Source organism: Rhinopithecus bieti, unplaced genomic scaffold (assembly GCF_001698545.2).
Source record: "Rhinopithecus bieti isolate Rb0 unplaced genomic scaffold, ASM169854v2 scaffold_1530, whole genome shotgun sequence".
Classification (NCBI taxonomy): Eukaryota; Metazoa; Chordata; class Mammalia; order Primates; family Cercopithecidae; genus Rhinopithecus; species Rhinopithecus bieti.
Window position 1 is genome coordinate 1,601,925 of NW_016803808.1, and position 19,018 is coordinate 1,620,942.

The following is a 19,018-nucleotide window of genomic DNA, read 5'->3' on the forward strand; positions in this document are numbered from 1 at the left end:
GGGATAGATGTATCAGAGGAACAAAAAAACTAGAATAGCAAACTGAATATTGCTTTTTGACAATTTAAGTCAAAAAACATCACAAGGGTAAAAAAAGAACATTATATACTGGTAAGGAACAGCAAATAAAGATGTAGAGATATGTCCGTTTATATACCTAGTAATAATGTAGCTTTGAAATTTTTAAAGCAACAATTGAAAGAACAACAGAAGATACTGGACACCTGGAAAGGTTAGCTCCAGAAAGATTCAAGTCCTGAATGTAAAAGGAAAACTTATGAAACTAATAGAAACAGCTGTGGAAAATATCTTTTTAACCATCCATCATGGCTTTTCTGAACCATGTGTTTAAGAAATAAACATAGGCCCGGCGCGGTGGCTCAAGCCTGTAATCCCAGCACTTTGGGAGGCCAAGACGGGCGGATCACAAGGTCAGGAGATCGAGACCATCCTGGCTAACCCGGTGAAACTTCGTCTCTACTGAAAGAAAAAAAAATACAAAAAACTAGCCAGGCGAGGTGGCGGGCGCCTGTAGTCCCAGCTACTCGGGAGGCTGAGGCAGGAGAATGGCGTGAACCCGGGAGGCGGAGCTTGCAGTGAGCCGAGATCCGGCCACTGCACTCTAACCCGGGCGACAGAGCGAGACTCCGTCTCAAACAAACAAACAAAAAAAAAAATGGATTTGATTACGTTAAAATTAAAGATTTATGTTCTGAGAATGGCAACAGATAGGAGGTATATGCAAACCAAATGGATGATTACCTAAGAACTCCCAATCCACAGTAGTGAAATAACATGAAACCCAATTTTTAAAAAATGAACCAAATATATGAACTGGCTATTCACAGGAGAAATCTGAATAGCTGAAAAATATAAAGAGATGCTCAAGAAAAATGTAAGTAAGTGCATTAGGACAAGGGCTGTTAAAAAAAATGTAAGAACAAGAGATTACTTTATACTCATCATGCTAATAGGACAGCAGGGTAATTCCAAGTGTTGGCCAGAACACTGGGATACAGGAGTTCTCAGACACAGGCAACCTAGCAGTGGTGCTCTAGAGACCAGCGTATCCTGCCTCTGTGACTACACAATTACACTCCTCAGTGCCCAAAGAAACACACGGGTTCCTGAAGGGACGTAGGAGGATATTGTATGAATATCAAGGGGATGAAGGCAATGGAAGTAGCTACCACTTGGTGAACTGTAAGTAAAACACAGCCAATCATATAAGTAAACAATATGTAGGTGCCCCCAACAGTGAAATACATATAGATACATATAGAAAAACTGGGTAACCTTCTAACTTGTAACCTGCTTCCTCCACACTATTCCAGTGTACAGATTCATGATAACATTCATTATCCCAAGATTGTCATTTTGATTCTTTCCAAAATTTTGCTATTAGGATGTAGCCATGAAAAACCTTGTTAAATTATCTGTGGCACAATACAGATAATTCTTTAAAACATGATACTGATTTTTTTAAAAGTAAATGTAACATGGAATATCATGTTGACACATTAAAAACACAAAATAACACTATATGGTCTTTCAAGGATACACACATATCCAGGCAAATATTAGCCACAGTACAGTGGATGTCCGTGAGGAGAAAGAATAGAGTGATGGAAATGAAACAGAAATAAAAACAGGTCTTAAACCCACCAAAGCCAAGTGTCACAAACTAAGGAGTGCCAGAAACTCAACCCGGCATATGAGGTCAAAAACAAGGTGGGTTTCATCTGAACAAAACATAATCTTGTTTTCAAAGACATGCACACACTTGAACCACAGCATTCCAAGAAAGCAACAAGAACACGAACCTGTGCAGTAGGACACGCCTTTGCAAGTAGCATTAATCGCCTCCTGGCACTTCTTCTGGGCAGTCTCAAATTGACAGTTTTTACAGCAAGGACTGTTCCTATCACTGGAGAAGAAGAGCAGACAGGAACAGAGCAATTCAAATTACAGCCCCATATCAAACCAAATGCTACTGTTACATTACAGTGACCTGAATATCACAGGGGAAGACCTCCTGGCTCCGTCCCCACTCCTACATCATCAGACATCTCCACTGCTAGAGCTACCTGTACACACTCTGTCCCTTCCTAATGTGCATCAGTGGTGGTCACATCAATGCCACGCTGTAGTAGAAAAGAATGGGAATACAGCAATCACCTTTGAAACATCTTGGTATCCTTGGTTTTCATTCATTTAACGCATTAATTTAAAAAAGACCAGATGGGCTGGGCGAGGTGGCTCATGCCTGTAATCCCAACCCAACACTTTGGGAGGCCGAGGTAGGTGGATTACCTGAGGTCAGGAGAGTTCAACATGAGCCTGGCCAACATGGTGAAACCCCATTTCTACTGAAAATACAAAAACTAGCCGGGCATGGTCATGGCATGCTCCTGTAATCCCAGCTACTTAGGAAGCTGAGGCAGGAGAATCGCTTGAACCCGGGAGGCGGAGGTTGCAGTGAGCCAAGATCACGCCACTGCACTCCAGCCTAGGCGACAAGAGCGAAATTCTGTCTCTTAAAAAAAGATAAGGTGGGTGGATCACGAGGTCAGAAGTTTGAGACCAGCCTGGCCAACATGGTGAAACCCCATCTCTACTAAAGATACAAATTAGCCAGGCATGGTGCCGCACGCCTGTAATCCCAGCTACTCAGGAGGCTGAGGCAGGAGAATCGCTTAAACCTGGAAGGCAGAGGTTGCAGTGATCCGAGATTGCACCACTGCACTCCAGCCTGGTCAACAGGGTGCGACTCTGTCTCAAAAAAAAAAAGAAAAAAAAAAAAAAAAAAAGACAAGGTGGGGCCACAAAGCAATCCATAGCTAAGACACTCAGCAGCCAGAACTCTACTCCCCATCAGCATCTACAGTGTTAATATGCACTGTATCCAGTTAAATCTCAATTATTCACCAGAAAACTGAAGTTTAACCCCTTTTACTTCTAAGCCAGGCACTGGTCTAACAGTGGATATAAAAATGAAAAACTGGGTAACTTTCTAACTTGTAACCTGCTTCCTCCACACTATTCCAGTGTATAGAATCATGATAACATTCATATCCCAAGACTGTCATTTTGATTGTTTCCAAAATTTTGCTATTAGGATGTAGCCATAAAACACACCTTGTTAAAATCTTATACATCTCTGTTTCCTTAAAAGATTCTTTGGGCGGCCAGGCATGGTGGCTCACGCCTGTAATCCCAACACTTTGAGAGGCCAAGGCGGGCAGATCACGGGCAGATCAGGAGTTCAAGACCAGCCTGGCCAACATGGTGAAACCCGTCTCTACTAAAAACACAAAAATTAGCTGCATGTGGTGGTGCACACTGTAATCCCAGCTACTGGGGAGGCTGAGGTAGGGGAATGGCTTGAACCCAGGAAGTGGAGGTTGCAGTGAGCCGAGATCAGGCTACTGCACTCCAGCCTGCATGACAGAGCAAGACTCTGCCTTAAAAAAATAAATAAATAAAAGAAATAAAAAAGATTATTTGGGCCAGGCACAGTGGCCCACACCTAGAATCTCCACACTTTAGGAGGCCTAGAAGGGTGGATCACTTGAGCCCAGACTTTATGACCAGCTTGGGCAACATGGCAAAACCCCATCTCTATAAAAAACAAAAAAAAAAATTAGCCAGGTGGCACACACCTGTAGTCCTATCTATCTGGGAGGCTGAGGTGGAAGGACTGATTAAACCTGGGAGATTGAGGCTGCAGTGAGCCATGATCGTGCCACTGCACTCCATCCTGAGCAACAGAGTGAGACCCTGTCTCAAAAAATAAAATAAAATAAAGGCCGGGCACAGTGGCTCACCTCTGTAATCCTAGCACTTTGGGAGGCCAAGACAGGCAGATCATGAGATCAGGAGATTGAGACCATTCCGCCCAACATGCTAAAACCCCGTCTCTACTAATATACAAAAAATCAGCCAGGCGTGATCGTGCGCACCTATAGTCCCAGCTACTGGGGAGGCTGAGGCAGGGGAATCACTTGAACCCGGGAGGCGGAGATTGTAGTAAGCTAAGATCGTGCCACTGCACTCCAGCCTGGCAACGGAGTGAGACTCCATCTCAAAAAACAAAAATAAAGTAAAATAAAATAAAAAATATTTTTTTGCCAGGCACAATGCCTAACACCTGTAATCTCAGCACTTTGGGAGGCTGAGATAGACAGATCACAAGGTCAGAAGTTGGAGACCATTGTAGCCACCATGGTGAAACCTCGTCTCTACTAAAATACAAACAATTAGCCAGGCATGGTGGTGCCTGCCTGTAGTCCCAGCTACTCAGGAGGCTGAGACAGGGGAATCACTTGAACCCGGGAGGCAGAGATTGCAGTGAGTTGAGATCGCACCACTGCACTCCAGCCTGGCGACAGAGTGAGACTCCATCTCAAAAAAAAAAAAAAAAAAAAAAATTATTTTAACTATAGGACTGCTAAACCAAGGAGCATGCAAGGTCAAGGATTTTGTTACGTAATGTCACACTGCTTTCCAGAAAGCTTCTTGTTTGTTTGTTTTTTAAGAAACAGTGTCTCACTATGTTGCCCAGGCTGTTCTCAAACTCCTGGGCTCAAGCATTTCTCCCACCTCAGCCTCCCAGAGTGCTGGGATGACAGGAGTGAGCCACCGTGCCCAGCCCAGAAAGCAATTTCTTGCTGTGAAGGGCAAAAGAGGTAAATGTAAACAAACACATACATGCCCCTTTCAGCTGATTCTAAAACCCCTGCAAGTTCAGTCTTCTATTATTTTGGACATCTTGTTATACCAGCTTCCCAAAATCCCTGTGGAAAGACTCCTCACCTGCACTGGACACCTTCCTTCAAGGTGCAGTCGCTGTTGCAGCAGGTGTCGTTGTTCAGATACATGATGCCAGGATCGCACTCTTCTCCTTCATCCACCCTCGAGTTCCCACACACCTTATTGCTGCGTTCTTGGAAACACTCCTGGGACTTACTTTCAATAGTCTTATAGATTGATTGTTTACTGCAGTTTGAAAACATCTTGAGAGAAAAAAGGCAATAAGGACCCAAAATAACATCATAAAAATGTATTCCCATGCAATGTTTGTGTCTTCTCTAGAGACAAACTCTTAATGTAAAACCACCATCAGAGCCACCCTGGAGTGATGGCAAGGCCATCACAGTCCCCACCAAAGGCCACTGATACGGAACTGAGAACCTCCTTCCATTGAATGCTAAATGGTTGGTGTGAACTTGGTTAAGGATCTATAATTCTTCTTATGAAGATAAGCAAGCTGTACAAACACTGAGGCCAAACATCCCAGCCAAAGTCCACTTGAGGACAAGCAGAATAGCACAACAGAGAGCTCGTAGCTCCATCAGACTTGAAATCTCCCCACCTCAGGCATGCCACTCACGCAGTGACAAGAATTAAGAACCTCTGTAGGGTGCTGTTGTCCCAGACAAAACAATTCAGAAATGCAGGAGAAGGGGTTTCTTCTCTTTCCTTGGCTACTTACGTGGATGATCCAGGTTTAAAGTTGTTTAAATATTTGAGCTTAATAACAGGCATGATAGTACATTTTACATAAATTAAATCCCAAAATGTTACCTAAACATTTTCATCGACCAGCAAGACCAGTGTGTCAAAAAAATTATCTACACTAGCTTCCCACCCTGCAGTACAGAACCACTAGGATAACTCCCTTTTAAGGCTGAGGGTTTTATCAGGAGCTCTAAAACTGAGGTCATTTTCCAGACCTCCTGAAGTTATAAAAAAGAGGCTTAGGGAAAACTGAGCATAGTTACTTCTTAGGTCGGGGTCTCCAAAGTGCTCTGCAGATGCCAAAATGGCTTCACTTTCACCCCAGACAACAATCATGAAGCCCCTGAGAGCCAAGTGTATGAGACCCTCCAAAGGTGCCTGTAACTACCAAATCAGACATCAAAGGAGCTACTTTCAGAAAGATAGCAAAGACCTCATCTTAAACAAAAATACTAACTGGCTTTTTAAAAAAATCTTCAAATCTGGTTGGTTGGTTTGGTTTTGTTTTGTTTTTTGAGATGGAGTCCCGCTCTGTTGCCAGGCTGGACTACAGAGGTGTAATCTTGGCTCACTGTAACCTCTGCCTCCCGGGTTCAAGTGATTCTCCTGCCTCAGCCTCCTGAGTAGCTAGGACTACAGGCACACACCACCACACCCAGCTAATTTTTGTATTTTTTATAGAGACGGGGTTTCACTATGTTGACCAGGATGGTCTCGATCTCTTGACCTCATGATCCGCCCACCTCGGCCTCCCAAAGTGCTGGGATTACAGGCGTGAGCCACTGCGCCCGGTCCAAATCTATTTTTACAGTACAGATGTCTAAGGGGTCTGGTTATTCTAATCTGGGCCTCAGGTAGTTGGCATTTTGGTGGGTTCATTCATCAACATTATGTATCTCTGGGCTCCATTTAATCAGGTTAAAATGGAGTTAAAAATCACAGTGAACAGATAAGAAGACTTCTTCACTGACTTGTCAGAGTTACAACTCCCAAGCAGCTGGAGAGCAGTAACAAAAAAAGGACCAGCCCTCAACTCTGGCTTTCTGCCTACACATCCCTGAAGATGTGGCAGCTTCCGTTTGTATCCTTGTCATATGACCTCCTCTTCCCTCCAGCAAACCTTCCTAAGAAGTTACAATCTCAAAGGTCCTACACTCCTTTTCACGAATGTCATCTGTCCACGGAGGAAGCCCACCCACGGCAGACTGCTCTTCACAGGCTTGCCTAGTTGAGAGTGGCAGGTTCTGTCTTTCTAGGTCAAGGAACTACTTTAGTTTTGTCCTGTAAGCCCTTTTCATCTAGTTAAAAATATTTTTATTAAGGAATTCATTTAAAACATAGGCTGGGAGCAGCGGCTTACGCCTGTAATCCCAGCACTTTGAGAGGCCGAGGCAGGTGGATCACCTGAGGTCAGGAGTTTGTTGACCAGTCAGTTGACCAACCTGGCCAACATGGTGAAACCCCATCCTACAAAAACTACAAAAATTAGCCGGGCGTGGTGGTGGGCGCCGTAACCCCAGCTACTCGGGAGGCTGAGGCAGGAGAATCACTTGAACCCGGGAGGTGGAGGTTGCAGTGAGCAGAGATCACACCACTACACTCCAGCCTGGGCGACAGAGTGAGACTCCACCTCAAAAAATCATAATAGCCGGGCGTGGTGGCTCACGCCTGTAATCCCAGCACTTTGGGAGGCCGAGGCAGGCAGATCACGAGGTCAGGAGATCGAGACCATCCTGGCTAACATGGTGAAACCCTGTCTCTACTAAAATGCAAAAAATTAGCCAGGCGTGGTGGCGGGCGCCTGTAGTCCCAGCTACTTGGGAGGCTGAGGCAGGAGAATGGCGTGAACCCGGGAAGGGGAGCTTGCAGTGAGCCAAGATCACACCACTGCACTCCAGCCTGGGCGACTGAGCGAGACTCGATCTCAATAAACAAAAAACAAACAAACAAAATAATAATAAATAATAATAAATAAATAAAACATAGAAGATGCACATTATCTTCTTACAAGGGGATTCCTACTTGGGCAACCAAACTAGAAAAACACAGACTAAATATGATGTACTCAGGAAAAACCAAATAAATTGTTCTTTGTTGATACAGACTGGCAGCTCCTGGAAAAAAAAAACAAAAAAAAACCCAGTTCTTCCCAGACCCCATTCTCATTAGCAAGTTCTTTTTTTTCTTTTCCTTTTTTTGAGACAAAGTCTCACTCTGTCATCCAGGCTGGAGTGCAGTAGCACAACCTTGGCTCACTGCCACCTTGAACTCCCCAGGTTCCTCCTACCTTAGCCTCCTGAGTAGCTGGGACTACAAGCATGTGCTTCCATGCCCAGCTAATTTTTGTATTTTCTGTAGACATGGGGTTTCACATGTTGCCCAGGCTGATCTTGAACTCCTAGGCTCAAGTGATCTGCCCACCTCAGTCTCTCAAAGTGCTGGGATTACAGGTGTGAGCCACCATGCCTCATTGGCAAGTTCTTACAGGGCTGTTTTGAAGAGCCCCAGAACTGGTAGCAGGAAGAGTTAGCAACATGCATGTCCACTCAGGCAGCATGCAAAGTAAAACATTTCCCTCCAAAGTTCTGACACTATCCTCATAACCAAGAAGAATATAACCTATTACTCAGAGAAACAGGATGCAATATGGTAGCCACCAACCATATGTGGCTACTTAAATGTTGTTCCTAGTCACATATTTTACACTTTCTATTACAGAAATATTCAAGCATCTATGAAGTAGACAGGATGGTATCATGAATGCCCCGGTGCCCCTCACCAGCTTCAACAATGATCAACTCATGGCTTCACAGCTCCTCTACATCCGCACTACTTTTCCTCTGCTCCCACACTGCTGTTTTTGTTTGTTGGCTTATTAACAACTTTATTAAGACATATTTCACATATCACAACATTCACCCATTTCAAGTATATAACTCAGTGATTTCTAATAACTTTACCAAGTGTTGAAACTATTGCCATAAGTCAATTTTAGGACATTTCCATCTTTCCAGGAATGTCACTTACATCCTTTTACAGTTAATGCCCATTTCCATCTCCCATCACTGGCAAACATTATTAAAAATTTAAATAAAGGCTGGGCATGGTGGCTCATGCCTATAATCCCAGCACTTTGGGAGGCTGAGGCAGGCGGATCACGAGGTCAGGAGATCGAGACCATCCTGGCTAACCCAGTGAAACCCCGTCTCTACCGAAAATACAAAAAATTAGCCGGGCATGGTGGTGGGCGCCTGCAGTCCCAGCTACTCGGGAGGCTGAGGCAGGAGAATGGCGTGAACTCGGGAGGTGGAGCTTGCAGTGAGCCGAGATTGCGCCACTGCACTCCAGCCTGGGCGACAGAGCGAGACTCCGTCTCAAAAAAAAAAAAAAAAAAAAATTTTAAATAAAATAGAATTTACAATTCAGGTCCTCAGTTTCTAGCCACATTTCAATTGCTCCACTGGGCAGTGGCTACTATACTGGGCAGAGCAGACGCAGAACATCCCCCATCCCACAGCAGAAAGTTCTATTGGACACCACTGAACTATAGCAAACATGATTAGAAATGCAGAGACTTTGAAAAGAGAAGGAAAATTCAACAGTTTGACAAGTTGGAAGAGTAGACAAAAAGGGGTAGAAAAATGTTTATCTGGCACAAGTTGTCAGGCAGAGGAAAAATAAAACATAACATGCAAAGTAACAGAGGAAGGAACTGTTTACACATAACAGCCAAAGAAAATGAGATGCAGAAAATATACATAAAAAGCCAAAGAAAATGAGATGCAATAATCAAAGATCACAAAAAGAAGAGGAGGCAGAAATTTTAGAAAGCAGGGTGTCAGAGCCAGGGAAAAGCAGAAGTAATCCTTCCCTCTATGTCCAGGGTAGGCTTGCACAATAGCCCACAGCCTGGCTCAAAATAGGAGTCAGGACAAATACTTCACAATCTTTCGTGATTAGAATCAAACTCCTTTAAACTCTCCCCACCAACCCTCTTTAACTCAGCAGTGCAGCTATTGTTTTCCTCACACTGCTTTATGCTGTTTAACTTCAAATAAAATGAACAAACGAGGTATTTATTAACATAACTTTTAGTTCGGACTCTAAGAGTTAGTCAAAGCACTCTTAAAGTCTCTGAAAGTGTTTTACAGTATCCCAAATCAACTAGTATACTCTATCAGAAGCCCTCAATAGTAAATGATTCAATTAATTATTCAACAAATATTTGTCACATGCCAGATACTCCTACTAGGCACTGGAGATAGAGCTATGAATAAGACAGACAAGGGCCTTTCTCCCATGAGGCTTGTAGTAAGGCAAACTATGTGTTTACCTGCAAAAGTTAATAAAAAACATGTAAATTGTACAGTAGAGTTAAAATGAATCACAACTTGTAAATGAAATAATGAGAAATTTTTAACATAAAGCCTGAGCCCACCAGACCCTGAAATCCAGAACTCCAACAAAGGCCATTATTATAATTTTTCCTAGAGCTCAAATCTACACATTAAACTTGACAACAAAGTCCAAATGATAGTTTTAACCAGATTTAGATGGACCGTGCTTCACCCCAAAACATACAGCCATGTTTCAAGGTACTCTGTAATTTGCAGAGCCATCCCTAGGGGAACACCTAGGAATGGAATACGTTTCTGAGCTCTCATTATGATCATTACACACAGCCTCTTTCCAAACCACATAAAAAATTCTCAACATACACATACCTTGTTGTTCTCGTGATCGCCACTCACAGCTATGGGATACATGACATATTTTCCTCCCTGGTCCTCATTCGGGGCACATTCTGCTAGACCATCCGGATCATGTTCTGCTCCAAAATTGTGTCCCAATTCATGAGTTGTAACCAGGTCAGCTTCCTTAAGGATCATGCAAAGAAAACATTATTTCTCAATATCCAACCATCACTTACTTCTGCCAGCTGGGCCTATGCTGTCTTCAATAGAGCCTTATAATCAGATCAGCAAGAGAGTAAGAACTGCATGCTTATAATACCAGCACTTCACGAGGCTGAGACGGGAGGGTTACTTGACTCTAGGAGTTTGAGGCCAGCCTGGGCAACATAGGGAGAGCCCATCTCTCCAAAAATAAAAATATTAACCAGGCAAGCCAGGCGCAGTGGCTCAAAGTCCTGGAATCCCAGCACTTTGGGAGGCCAAGGCGGCCAGATCACTTGAGGTCAGGAGTTCAAGACCAGACTGGTCAACATGGTGAAACCCTGTCTCTACTAAAAATACAAAACCTAGCCAGGCATTGTGCTAGGTGCCTGTAATCCCAGCTACTTGCGAGGCAGAGCCAGGAGAACAGCTTGAACCCAGGAGGCGGAGGCTGCTGTGAGCCGAGACAGGCCACTGAACCCCAGCCTGGGCAAAAGACTGAGAGTCTGTCTTAAAATAAATAAATAAAATGAAATAAATATATATAAACTTAAAATTCCTGATTTATTTTTTCCTAAGAGGGGGAAATCACTCCATGGAACCTGAAAAAATAATATTTTGCAAGTCATTTTTCTATACAAGAAGTCTTTCCACATGTTCATATTAAAACAATAGTGGGGAAAAAAAACTTAAATTTTTAGCAAAAGCACTCAAATCCCAAAGGTGTAATGTAGAGAAATATCTCCTAACTGCTTGGAGAAAATTCATTAGTGGATTTGCTAATGACTCAAAAAAATCTCTCAAAAATTTCAAATCAAATTTTGTTTTTGCTCTATGTGTTTTTTTAAGAGGAAAGTTCTAGAAGACCAAAGAAAATATGTCATGAAATCAAGCCATTAAGAAGTTGTGACTCCAAAAAACTAAAGGAGCATGCGCTATTATACACACATATATGTTTCTGTCCATAGTTCCTGGCTTATAACCCTCCACAGCCCTGGTTACAGTCTTCTGTTACAATGTTGGGGTGCTTTAGGGCTCAGGAGCAGTCCTCAGGAAACAGATTCTCTCTCTCTGACCTTCTCCTGTCCTCCTTTTACCTGATCCAAGGCGGGACTCTAATTTGACTGTGGGTCAAGAGATCCCCATTCTCATTCTAGAGAGGGTCCTGCCCTTTACTGTGGAGGAAGGAATGCTGCACAGAGAGGTCAAGGAGAACCTGGACAGGCCTTGGTGGGTTTCCCCACTCAGTTGATTAGTATGAGAACATACCCATTTTGTTCAATCACATTTCTACACAGGTGTCATTCATGCTTATGTAATGAAGCCTCCATAAAATCTCAAATAACAGGATTCAGAGAGCTTCCAGAGAGCATTCTGAATATGTGGAGGTTGACAGGAAGGTGCCGAACTCATTCGCGTGCCAGGAGAGCGGTACATCCCAACTCCATGGGGACAGAAGCTCCTGTATTCGGGACCCTTCCAGACCTCGCCCTATGTATCCCTTCGTTTGGCTATTTCTTTGAATCCCTTCTTTTTTTATTTTTTATTTTTTGAGACAAAGTCTCCCTCTGTTGCCCAGGATGGAGTACAGTGGTGCAATCTCAGCTCACTGCCATCTCCGCCTCCCAGGTTCAAGCAATTCTCCTGCCTCAGCCTCCCGAGTAGCTGGGATTACAGGCATGCACCACCACACCTGGCTAATTTTTATATTTTCAGTAGAGACGAGGTTTCACCATGTTGGCCAGGCTGGTCTCAAACTCTTGACCTCAGGTATCTACCCGCCTCGGCCTCCCAAAGTAGTGGGATTACAGGCATAAGCCACCGCACCCGGCCTCTTTGCATCCTTTAAAATATCCTATGTAATAAACCCGTAAACTAAGATAAGTGTTTCCCTGAGTTCTGTGAGCCACTTAAGCAAATTAATCAGACCCAAAGAGGATATCGTGGAAACCCCAACTTGAAGCCAGTTGGTCAGAAGTTCTGGAGGCTCAGACTTGTAACTGGTGGGGAGGAGGGAACAGTCAGTCTTGAGGAGCTGAACCCTCAAGCTGTGAGATCTGACACTATTTCCGGGTGGAGAGTGAATTGAATTGGAGGACACCTAGCTGATGTCTATTGCTTGAAATGTGGGGGAAAATCCCCACACATTTGGTCTGGTCACACAAGTCTTCTATGTTGATGATAATTGTTGTGATGTGAGAAGAGAGGAAAAACAGTTTGAGAGTTTTTTTCCCCTAAAACAAAGTACCATAAGAAAAAAATAAATTTATAAATTAAGGCCAGGCACAGTGGCTCACGCCTGTAATCCCAGCACTTTGGGAGGCCAAGGCAGGTGGATCACCTGAGATCAGGAGTTCAAAACCAGCCTGACCAACATGGAGAAACCCCATCTCTACTAAAAATACAAAGTTAGCCGGTCATGATGGCGCATGCCTGTAATCCCAGCTACTCAAGAGGCAGAGGCAGAAGAATTGCTTGAACCTGGGAGGCGGAGGTTGCAGTGAGCCAAGATGGCACCATTGCACTCCAGCCTGGCCAACAAGAGCAAAACTCCATCTCAAAAAAAAAAAAGAAAAAAGAAAGAAATTAAAAGGTTCCCCAAAACTAATTAGTGTCTTTTTCTTTTCTCATACCACTTTACATTGTTGTTTTTGTTTCTGCTTTAAGAGACAGGGTCTCGGGCCAGGCGCAGTGGCTCATGCCTGTAATTCCAACACTTTGGGAGGCCGAGGCAGGCAGATCACAAGGGCAGCAGATTGAGACCATCCTGGCTAACACAGTGAAACCCCTTCTCTACTAAAAATACAAAAAATTACCCGGGCATGGTGGCAGGTGCCTGTAGTCCCAGCTACTTGGGAGGCTGAGGCAGGAGAATGGCATGAACCCGGTATGGGGAGCTTGCAGTGAGCTGAGATCGTGCCACTGCACTCCAGCATGGGACACAGAGCGAGACTCCGTATCAAAAAAAAAAAAAAAAAAGGATCTCGCTAAGTTGCTCAGGCTAGAATACAGAATACAGTGGGTATTTTCACAGACGCAGTTATCACACTACAGCCTCTAACTCTTGGCCTCAAGTGATTCTCCCACCTCAGCCTCCCAAGTAGCTGGGACCATAGGCTCCTGCCACCACCTGTTTTTAAATCACCCGAAGTCCATAGTTTATGTTAGGGTTCACTCTTTGTGCTGTATATTCTGTGTTTCAACAAATGCATAATGTCTTATACTGACTATTAAAGTATCATACAGAGTAGTTACCCTGCTCTCTACCTATTCTTCCCTCCTTCCCCCGACATCTAGCAATCACTAGATTTATAGTCTGCATAGTTTTGCCTTTTCCAGAATGTCATATATTTGGAATCATATAGTATGTAGCCTTTCAGACTGGCTTATTTCACTTAGTAGTATGCTTTTAAGGTTCCTCTATGTCTTTTCATGGCTTAATAGCTTTTTTATTTTTTTTCTCATTGTATGGATGTGCCAGTTTATCCATTTACCAACTAAAGGATATCTTGGGTGCTTCCAAGTTTTATCAATTATGAATTAAGCTGCCATAAACATTCTTATGGCCGGGTGTGGTGGCTCATACCTGTAATCCCAGCACTTTGGGAGGCTGAAGCAGGCGGATCACCTGAGGTCGGGAGTTCAAGACCAGCCTGGCCTGTAACATGGTGAAACCCCATTTCTACTGAAAATACAAAAATTAGCTGGGAGTGACAGCGGGCACCTGTAATCCCAGCTACTCGGGAGACTGAGGCAGAATCGCTTAAAACCTGGGAGGCAGAGGTTGCAGTGAGCCGAGATCACGCCACTGCACTCCAGCCTGGGTGACAAGAGTGAAACTCCATCTCCAAAAAAAAAAAAAAAAAAAAAGAAAAGAAACTGCCAACTGTCTTCCAAAGTGGCTGTTACATTTTTGCATTCCCACCAGCAATTAATGAAGAGTTCCTGTTGCTCCATAGCCTTGTTGGAATTGTGTTGCCAGTGTTTGGGATTTTAGCCATGCTAATAGGCTACTAGTAATAGCGTATTGTTGTTGGGTTTCTTAAAAAGTTTTTTATAGAAACAGGGTCTCACTAATGTTGCCCAGGATGGTCTCAAACTCCTGGGCTCAAACAATCCTCCCACCTCAGCCTCACAAGCAGCTGGGATGACACGCATGTCCACCTGCACCCAGCTTCGTTGTTAATTTGCAATTTCCTAATGACACATGACGCTGAGCATCTTTTTGTATGCTTCTCTGCTATCTGTATATCTTTGGAGGTATCTGTTCTGCTCTTTTGTCTATTTTTAAATTACGTTGTTCATTTTCTTACTGTTGAATTTTAACAGTTCTTTATACATATGGAAATTTTTAATTTTTTTTTTTTAATTTTGTAGAGACAGGGTCTGACCATCTTGCCCAGGTTAGTTCCAAACTCCTGGGCTCAAGTGATTCTCCTGCCTCGGACTCCCAAAGTACTGGGATTATAGGAATGAGCCACCATGCCCGGCCGCTTTGTATATTTCAGATAGCAGTCTCTTCTCAAGAGGTGTCTTTTGCAAATATTTTCCCGTACCCTATACCAAGTATAAACATACACCAAGTATAACATGATAGTCAAAACAGCAGTATACCAACCAGCCCTCTGGGAAGCCATGGTGAGTGGATCACTTGAGGTCAGGGGTTCATGAGACCAGCCTGGCCAACATGGTGAAACCCTATCTCTACTTAAAACAAAAATACAAAAATTAGCCATGCATGGTGACAGGCACCTGTAATCCCAACTACTCAGGAGGTTGAGGCAGGAGAATCGCTTGAACCTGGGAGGCAGAGGTTACAGTAAGCCAAAATGGTGCCACTGCCTTCCAGCCTGGGCCATAGAGCAAGACTCTGTCTCAAAAAAAATAAAATTAAATAAAATTAAAATCAGTATATCGGATACTAATATTTCCTACCAATATCTCTCTCCCCTTCTTCCTTAATGAGCCCTAATTTTGTTCAGGGCAGCAATATACTCAGCTAAAACAGCCACCTTTCCACATTCCGTTGAGGCTAAGGGCAGCCACGTGACCCAGTGCTGTACAGTAAGTCGTAAACAAAAGCCAGGATGCAGCCTCCAGAGAAGCTTTTTAGAAGGGCCAGACTAGGCTAGCCATGTTCTCTTTCTCCTCCTTTCTCTAACACAGAAGAGAACCATCTTAAAACCATGAGGTGACATGCATGAGGACAAAGACCTCCTGCTTGTTCTTGAGCCACTGAGGGCACCTCTGAGTTGCTGTACCACCCGGAAAATGCTATCCCTGAACTTCTTGTTGACTGAGACAAATAAACCCCTTATTTAAACCACTGCTTATTTAATTTTCTGTTATTTGTAGTCAAACACATTTCAACAGACATAGCTGGAGAAAAACAAGATCTTAAGATCTTCCAGAGAAAAAAACAGGTGACATACAAAGATAAGAACTCAAAATGACTTCAGATTCTTTAAAAGCAACATGCACAGAAGACCACAGAGAACATGAGAACTAAGAATATACTCAGCCAAAATTATCAATCAGGCTTAAGAGTGGAATAAAGACATTTTCAGATATGTGAAATCCCAACAATATGCAGGTCATATACCTTTTCTTAGGAAGCTCCTGCAAGATACACTACACCAAAATGATGGCACTGAGAAAGAGGGAGACCATGGGGTTCTGAAAATAAGAGGGTGTGGGATGCCTTGAATGACAGCTGCACTGCAGGACTAGGAGACAGGGAGCTCTAAGAGTTGCTGCAGGTCAGAGGGCTCCAGGATGGAGGGTTCGAGAAAAGCAGTGGTCCTCACATGTTTCAAAAGAAGGCTGACAGGCCATTTTATTTTCTTCTTTAAGCTTTTCATATATCTCACAAAATATATAAATTTTCTTTAAGCAGAAATGAAAAAAACAGTATATATTACATTTTTTAAAAAATATTTACATAAATATACAACTGAGGTTCTACTACAATAAACTCTTAACACTATTCTTTTAAAAATAAAAGAACATACCTTTGTAAGGATGGTTTTGCCATAATTCTTTGTGCTCGTCAAACCACTATTCAAATAGATATTTTTCTTCCCAACTGGGCTATAATAAGCTAAAGTCAAAAGGAAACAAAGATAAATTGCTTATTAAATACAGAATTATAATATAATCCAATCAGCTGATAATCCCAGCATCATATTCATATAAGAAATGGAAAAACTTACCCTTTGGACAAACGCCTCCATGGCTGTTTGCTCTGGGAGAGCCAACATAAGCTAATCCAAGAGTTCCCATATCAAAATCTTGGTATGTGAAAAGGTGTGCCAAGCAAACTTTAGATGCTTCCTCAGCTATATCAAAGCTAAATTGCTTTGAAAGACCAAAAAAAAAAAAAAAAAAAAAGCATTCTTAGATTAACAATTACATCAAACCAAAAGATGTAATCGAAATCAACTAAACCTTCCAGAACAGAACCATGACAGCATGCAGCTCAGCACCAGCAATCACAACCCCGTGCAGTGCTTTGCTCTTTCCCTAAAGTGCTCCTCCACCTGCACCGGTGAGAGGCCGACACTGTCATCTGGCAAGGGGCACAAAAGGGAAGAGTTCGGGAGCTTGCTCCAGCTGTTCAGAACTAACTCACTGCTCCTCCGAGGGCTGTTCTGAAGACATACAGCCTAGGATTAGAGATGCTCCATTTCGTTAAGGGGATTGCAGCACCCCAGACCAAAACAGATCCCTCTCAAGTATTTCAAGGATTCATCTGGTTTTACAGAAATTTTAATCTTAAACTTTTTTGAGCGTCATAATATATAGTCATTTATATAAATATACACTTATAGAAAAGCATATATACCCAGTTTTATGTTACTAAAATAAAGATTTTACATCCATTTAAGTCAACGCTGCAGGTTTGAGAGGATTTTTTTCTCTCAACTTAAAAGGGCTTCATACATAACTTTAAAAACCTCTACCATAACCATCCAGCATCTCCAAGTTTAAAAAACCTTAATTTTGGGGGTTTTTTAAATTTGTTTGTTTGTTTGAGACAGGGTCTCGCTGTGTCACCCAGGCTGGAGTGAAGTGATGCAATCACAGCTCACTGCAGCCTCGACCTCCCAGGCTCAAGTGAACCTCCCACCTCAGCCTCCCAAGAAGCTGGTACCAAAAGCGTGCATCACCATGCCCAGATAATTTTTGTATTTTTTGTACACCATGTTGACCAAGCTAGTCTTAAACTCCTGGGCTCAAACAATCCACCAGCCTCATCCTCAGCCTCCCAAAGTGCTGGGATTACAGGCATGAACCACCATGCCTAGCCAAAACCCTCAATGTTTAAAATGCTTTAAATGAGAGGCCAGAGAGCCCTATATGAAGAATGAAGTGTGGTTACATGGGGATTCTGATAGTTCCGTGGTAAAAGGGTGAGGCTTCTAAGAATATTCTAGGAGCCTTAGGGAAGAAAATTGGAGAGCATCTGTCAATGTAAGTCATTCTTCTCTTTGGTTCCTCCCCTGCCATGGGCTGTCTGGAGGCTCACAGAAAAGCACACAGGCACAGTGGTTCAGCTGTTCTAGGAGTCAGGAGATCTGTGCTCAATTCAACCTCTGCCATTACCAGTTGTATGACTAACCAGACAAGTCATTTAATCTTACTGTTACTGGCTGAATTGTGCCACCCCAAAATTCAAATGTTGAAGTCCTAACCCTCAAAAGTACCCCAGAATGTGACTCTATCTGGAAATAGGGCCCTTAAGGAGGTAATTAAGGTACACTGAGGTCATATGGGTGGACCTTAAACCAATATGGCGGGTGTCCTGATAAGGAGATCAGAATATACGCACACACTGAAAGAAAGACCATGTGAGCACACAGGGAGAAGACAGCACCTACACCACAAGTACCGTGGCCTCAGAAGAAATCAACCCTGCTGACCCCCTTGATTTTGGACTTCCAGCTTCCAGAACTGTGAAAACCCCAACTTCTGTTAAGTCCCCCAGCCTATGCTGCTCTGTCATGTCAGCTGGAATAAACAATAACACTTGCTGAGCCTCTTCACAACAATGATGCTGTCTCAACCAACCTTTCAGGTGCTCAGCAGATCAAATTAGACAGGGTATGAATGCGCACCACACAGGTGCTACACGTTGTGCTTCTCCATCTGGATGAAGAGTTATAATATCCTTTAATTCTATTAAAGCTTTGAAAACTTGATTTCAGCCTCATGAGACTCTGAACAAGAATCCAGATGAGCCACACCATACCTGGACTAGCCCATGCAAACTATGAGATAAGTAAGTGTTGTTCTAAGCTGCTCCACTTGTGATAATTTGTTAAAGCAACAACAGGAAACTAATACACTTACCAACACATTAAAATATAACTACTATCACTTCATAGAAAGTCATTCTACACCAAAGTAATAGCACACACAAACTCAAGACACTGGAATCACATGGCAGTATCCTGTTATACAGCAAGACTCCAAATGACGTAAAATGATTAAGTTAGCCATCTTTAGATTAATCGCCAGAATAAAAACACAAAAATTTTAAATTACTGTAGAGAACTTTCAGATCTCCAAGCTATATTTCTACTGTCCAATACATGTTCATA

At 43.0% G+C, this 19,018-nt stretch overlaps 1 protein-coding gene across 2 annotated transcripts in view; it reads right to left on the reverse strand.

Annotated features, from left to right (window-relative positions):
* Nucleotides 1-19,018, reverse strand: part of ADAM17 (ADAM metallopeptidase domain 17) — a 69,838-nt gene that overhangs the window by 12,664 nt on the left and 38,156 nt on the right. For both annotated transcript variants that reach the window (XM_017853500.1, XM_017853506.1), the window contains exons 9-13: nucleotides 16,628-16,772; nucleotides 16,427-16,515; nucleotides 10,245-10,397; nucleotides 4,816-5,015; nucleotides 1,824-1,927 (exon numbers count right to left, since the gene is read on the reverse strand). In XM_017853500.1, the coding sequence (XP_017708989.1) occupies nucleotides 1,824-1,927; nucleotides 4,816-5,015; nucleotides 10,245-10,397; nucleotides 16,427-16,515; nucleotides 16,628-16,772 (691 nt within the window). The remainder of the gene's footprint in view (nucleotides 1-1,823; nucleotides 1,928-4,815; nucleotides 5,016-10,244; nucleotides 10,398-16,426; nucleotides 16,516-16,627; nucleotides 16,773-19,018) is intronic.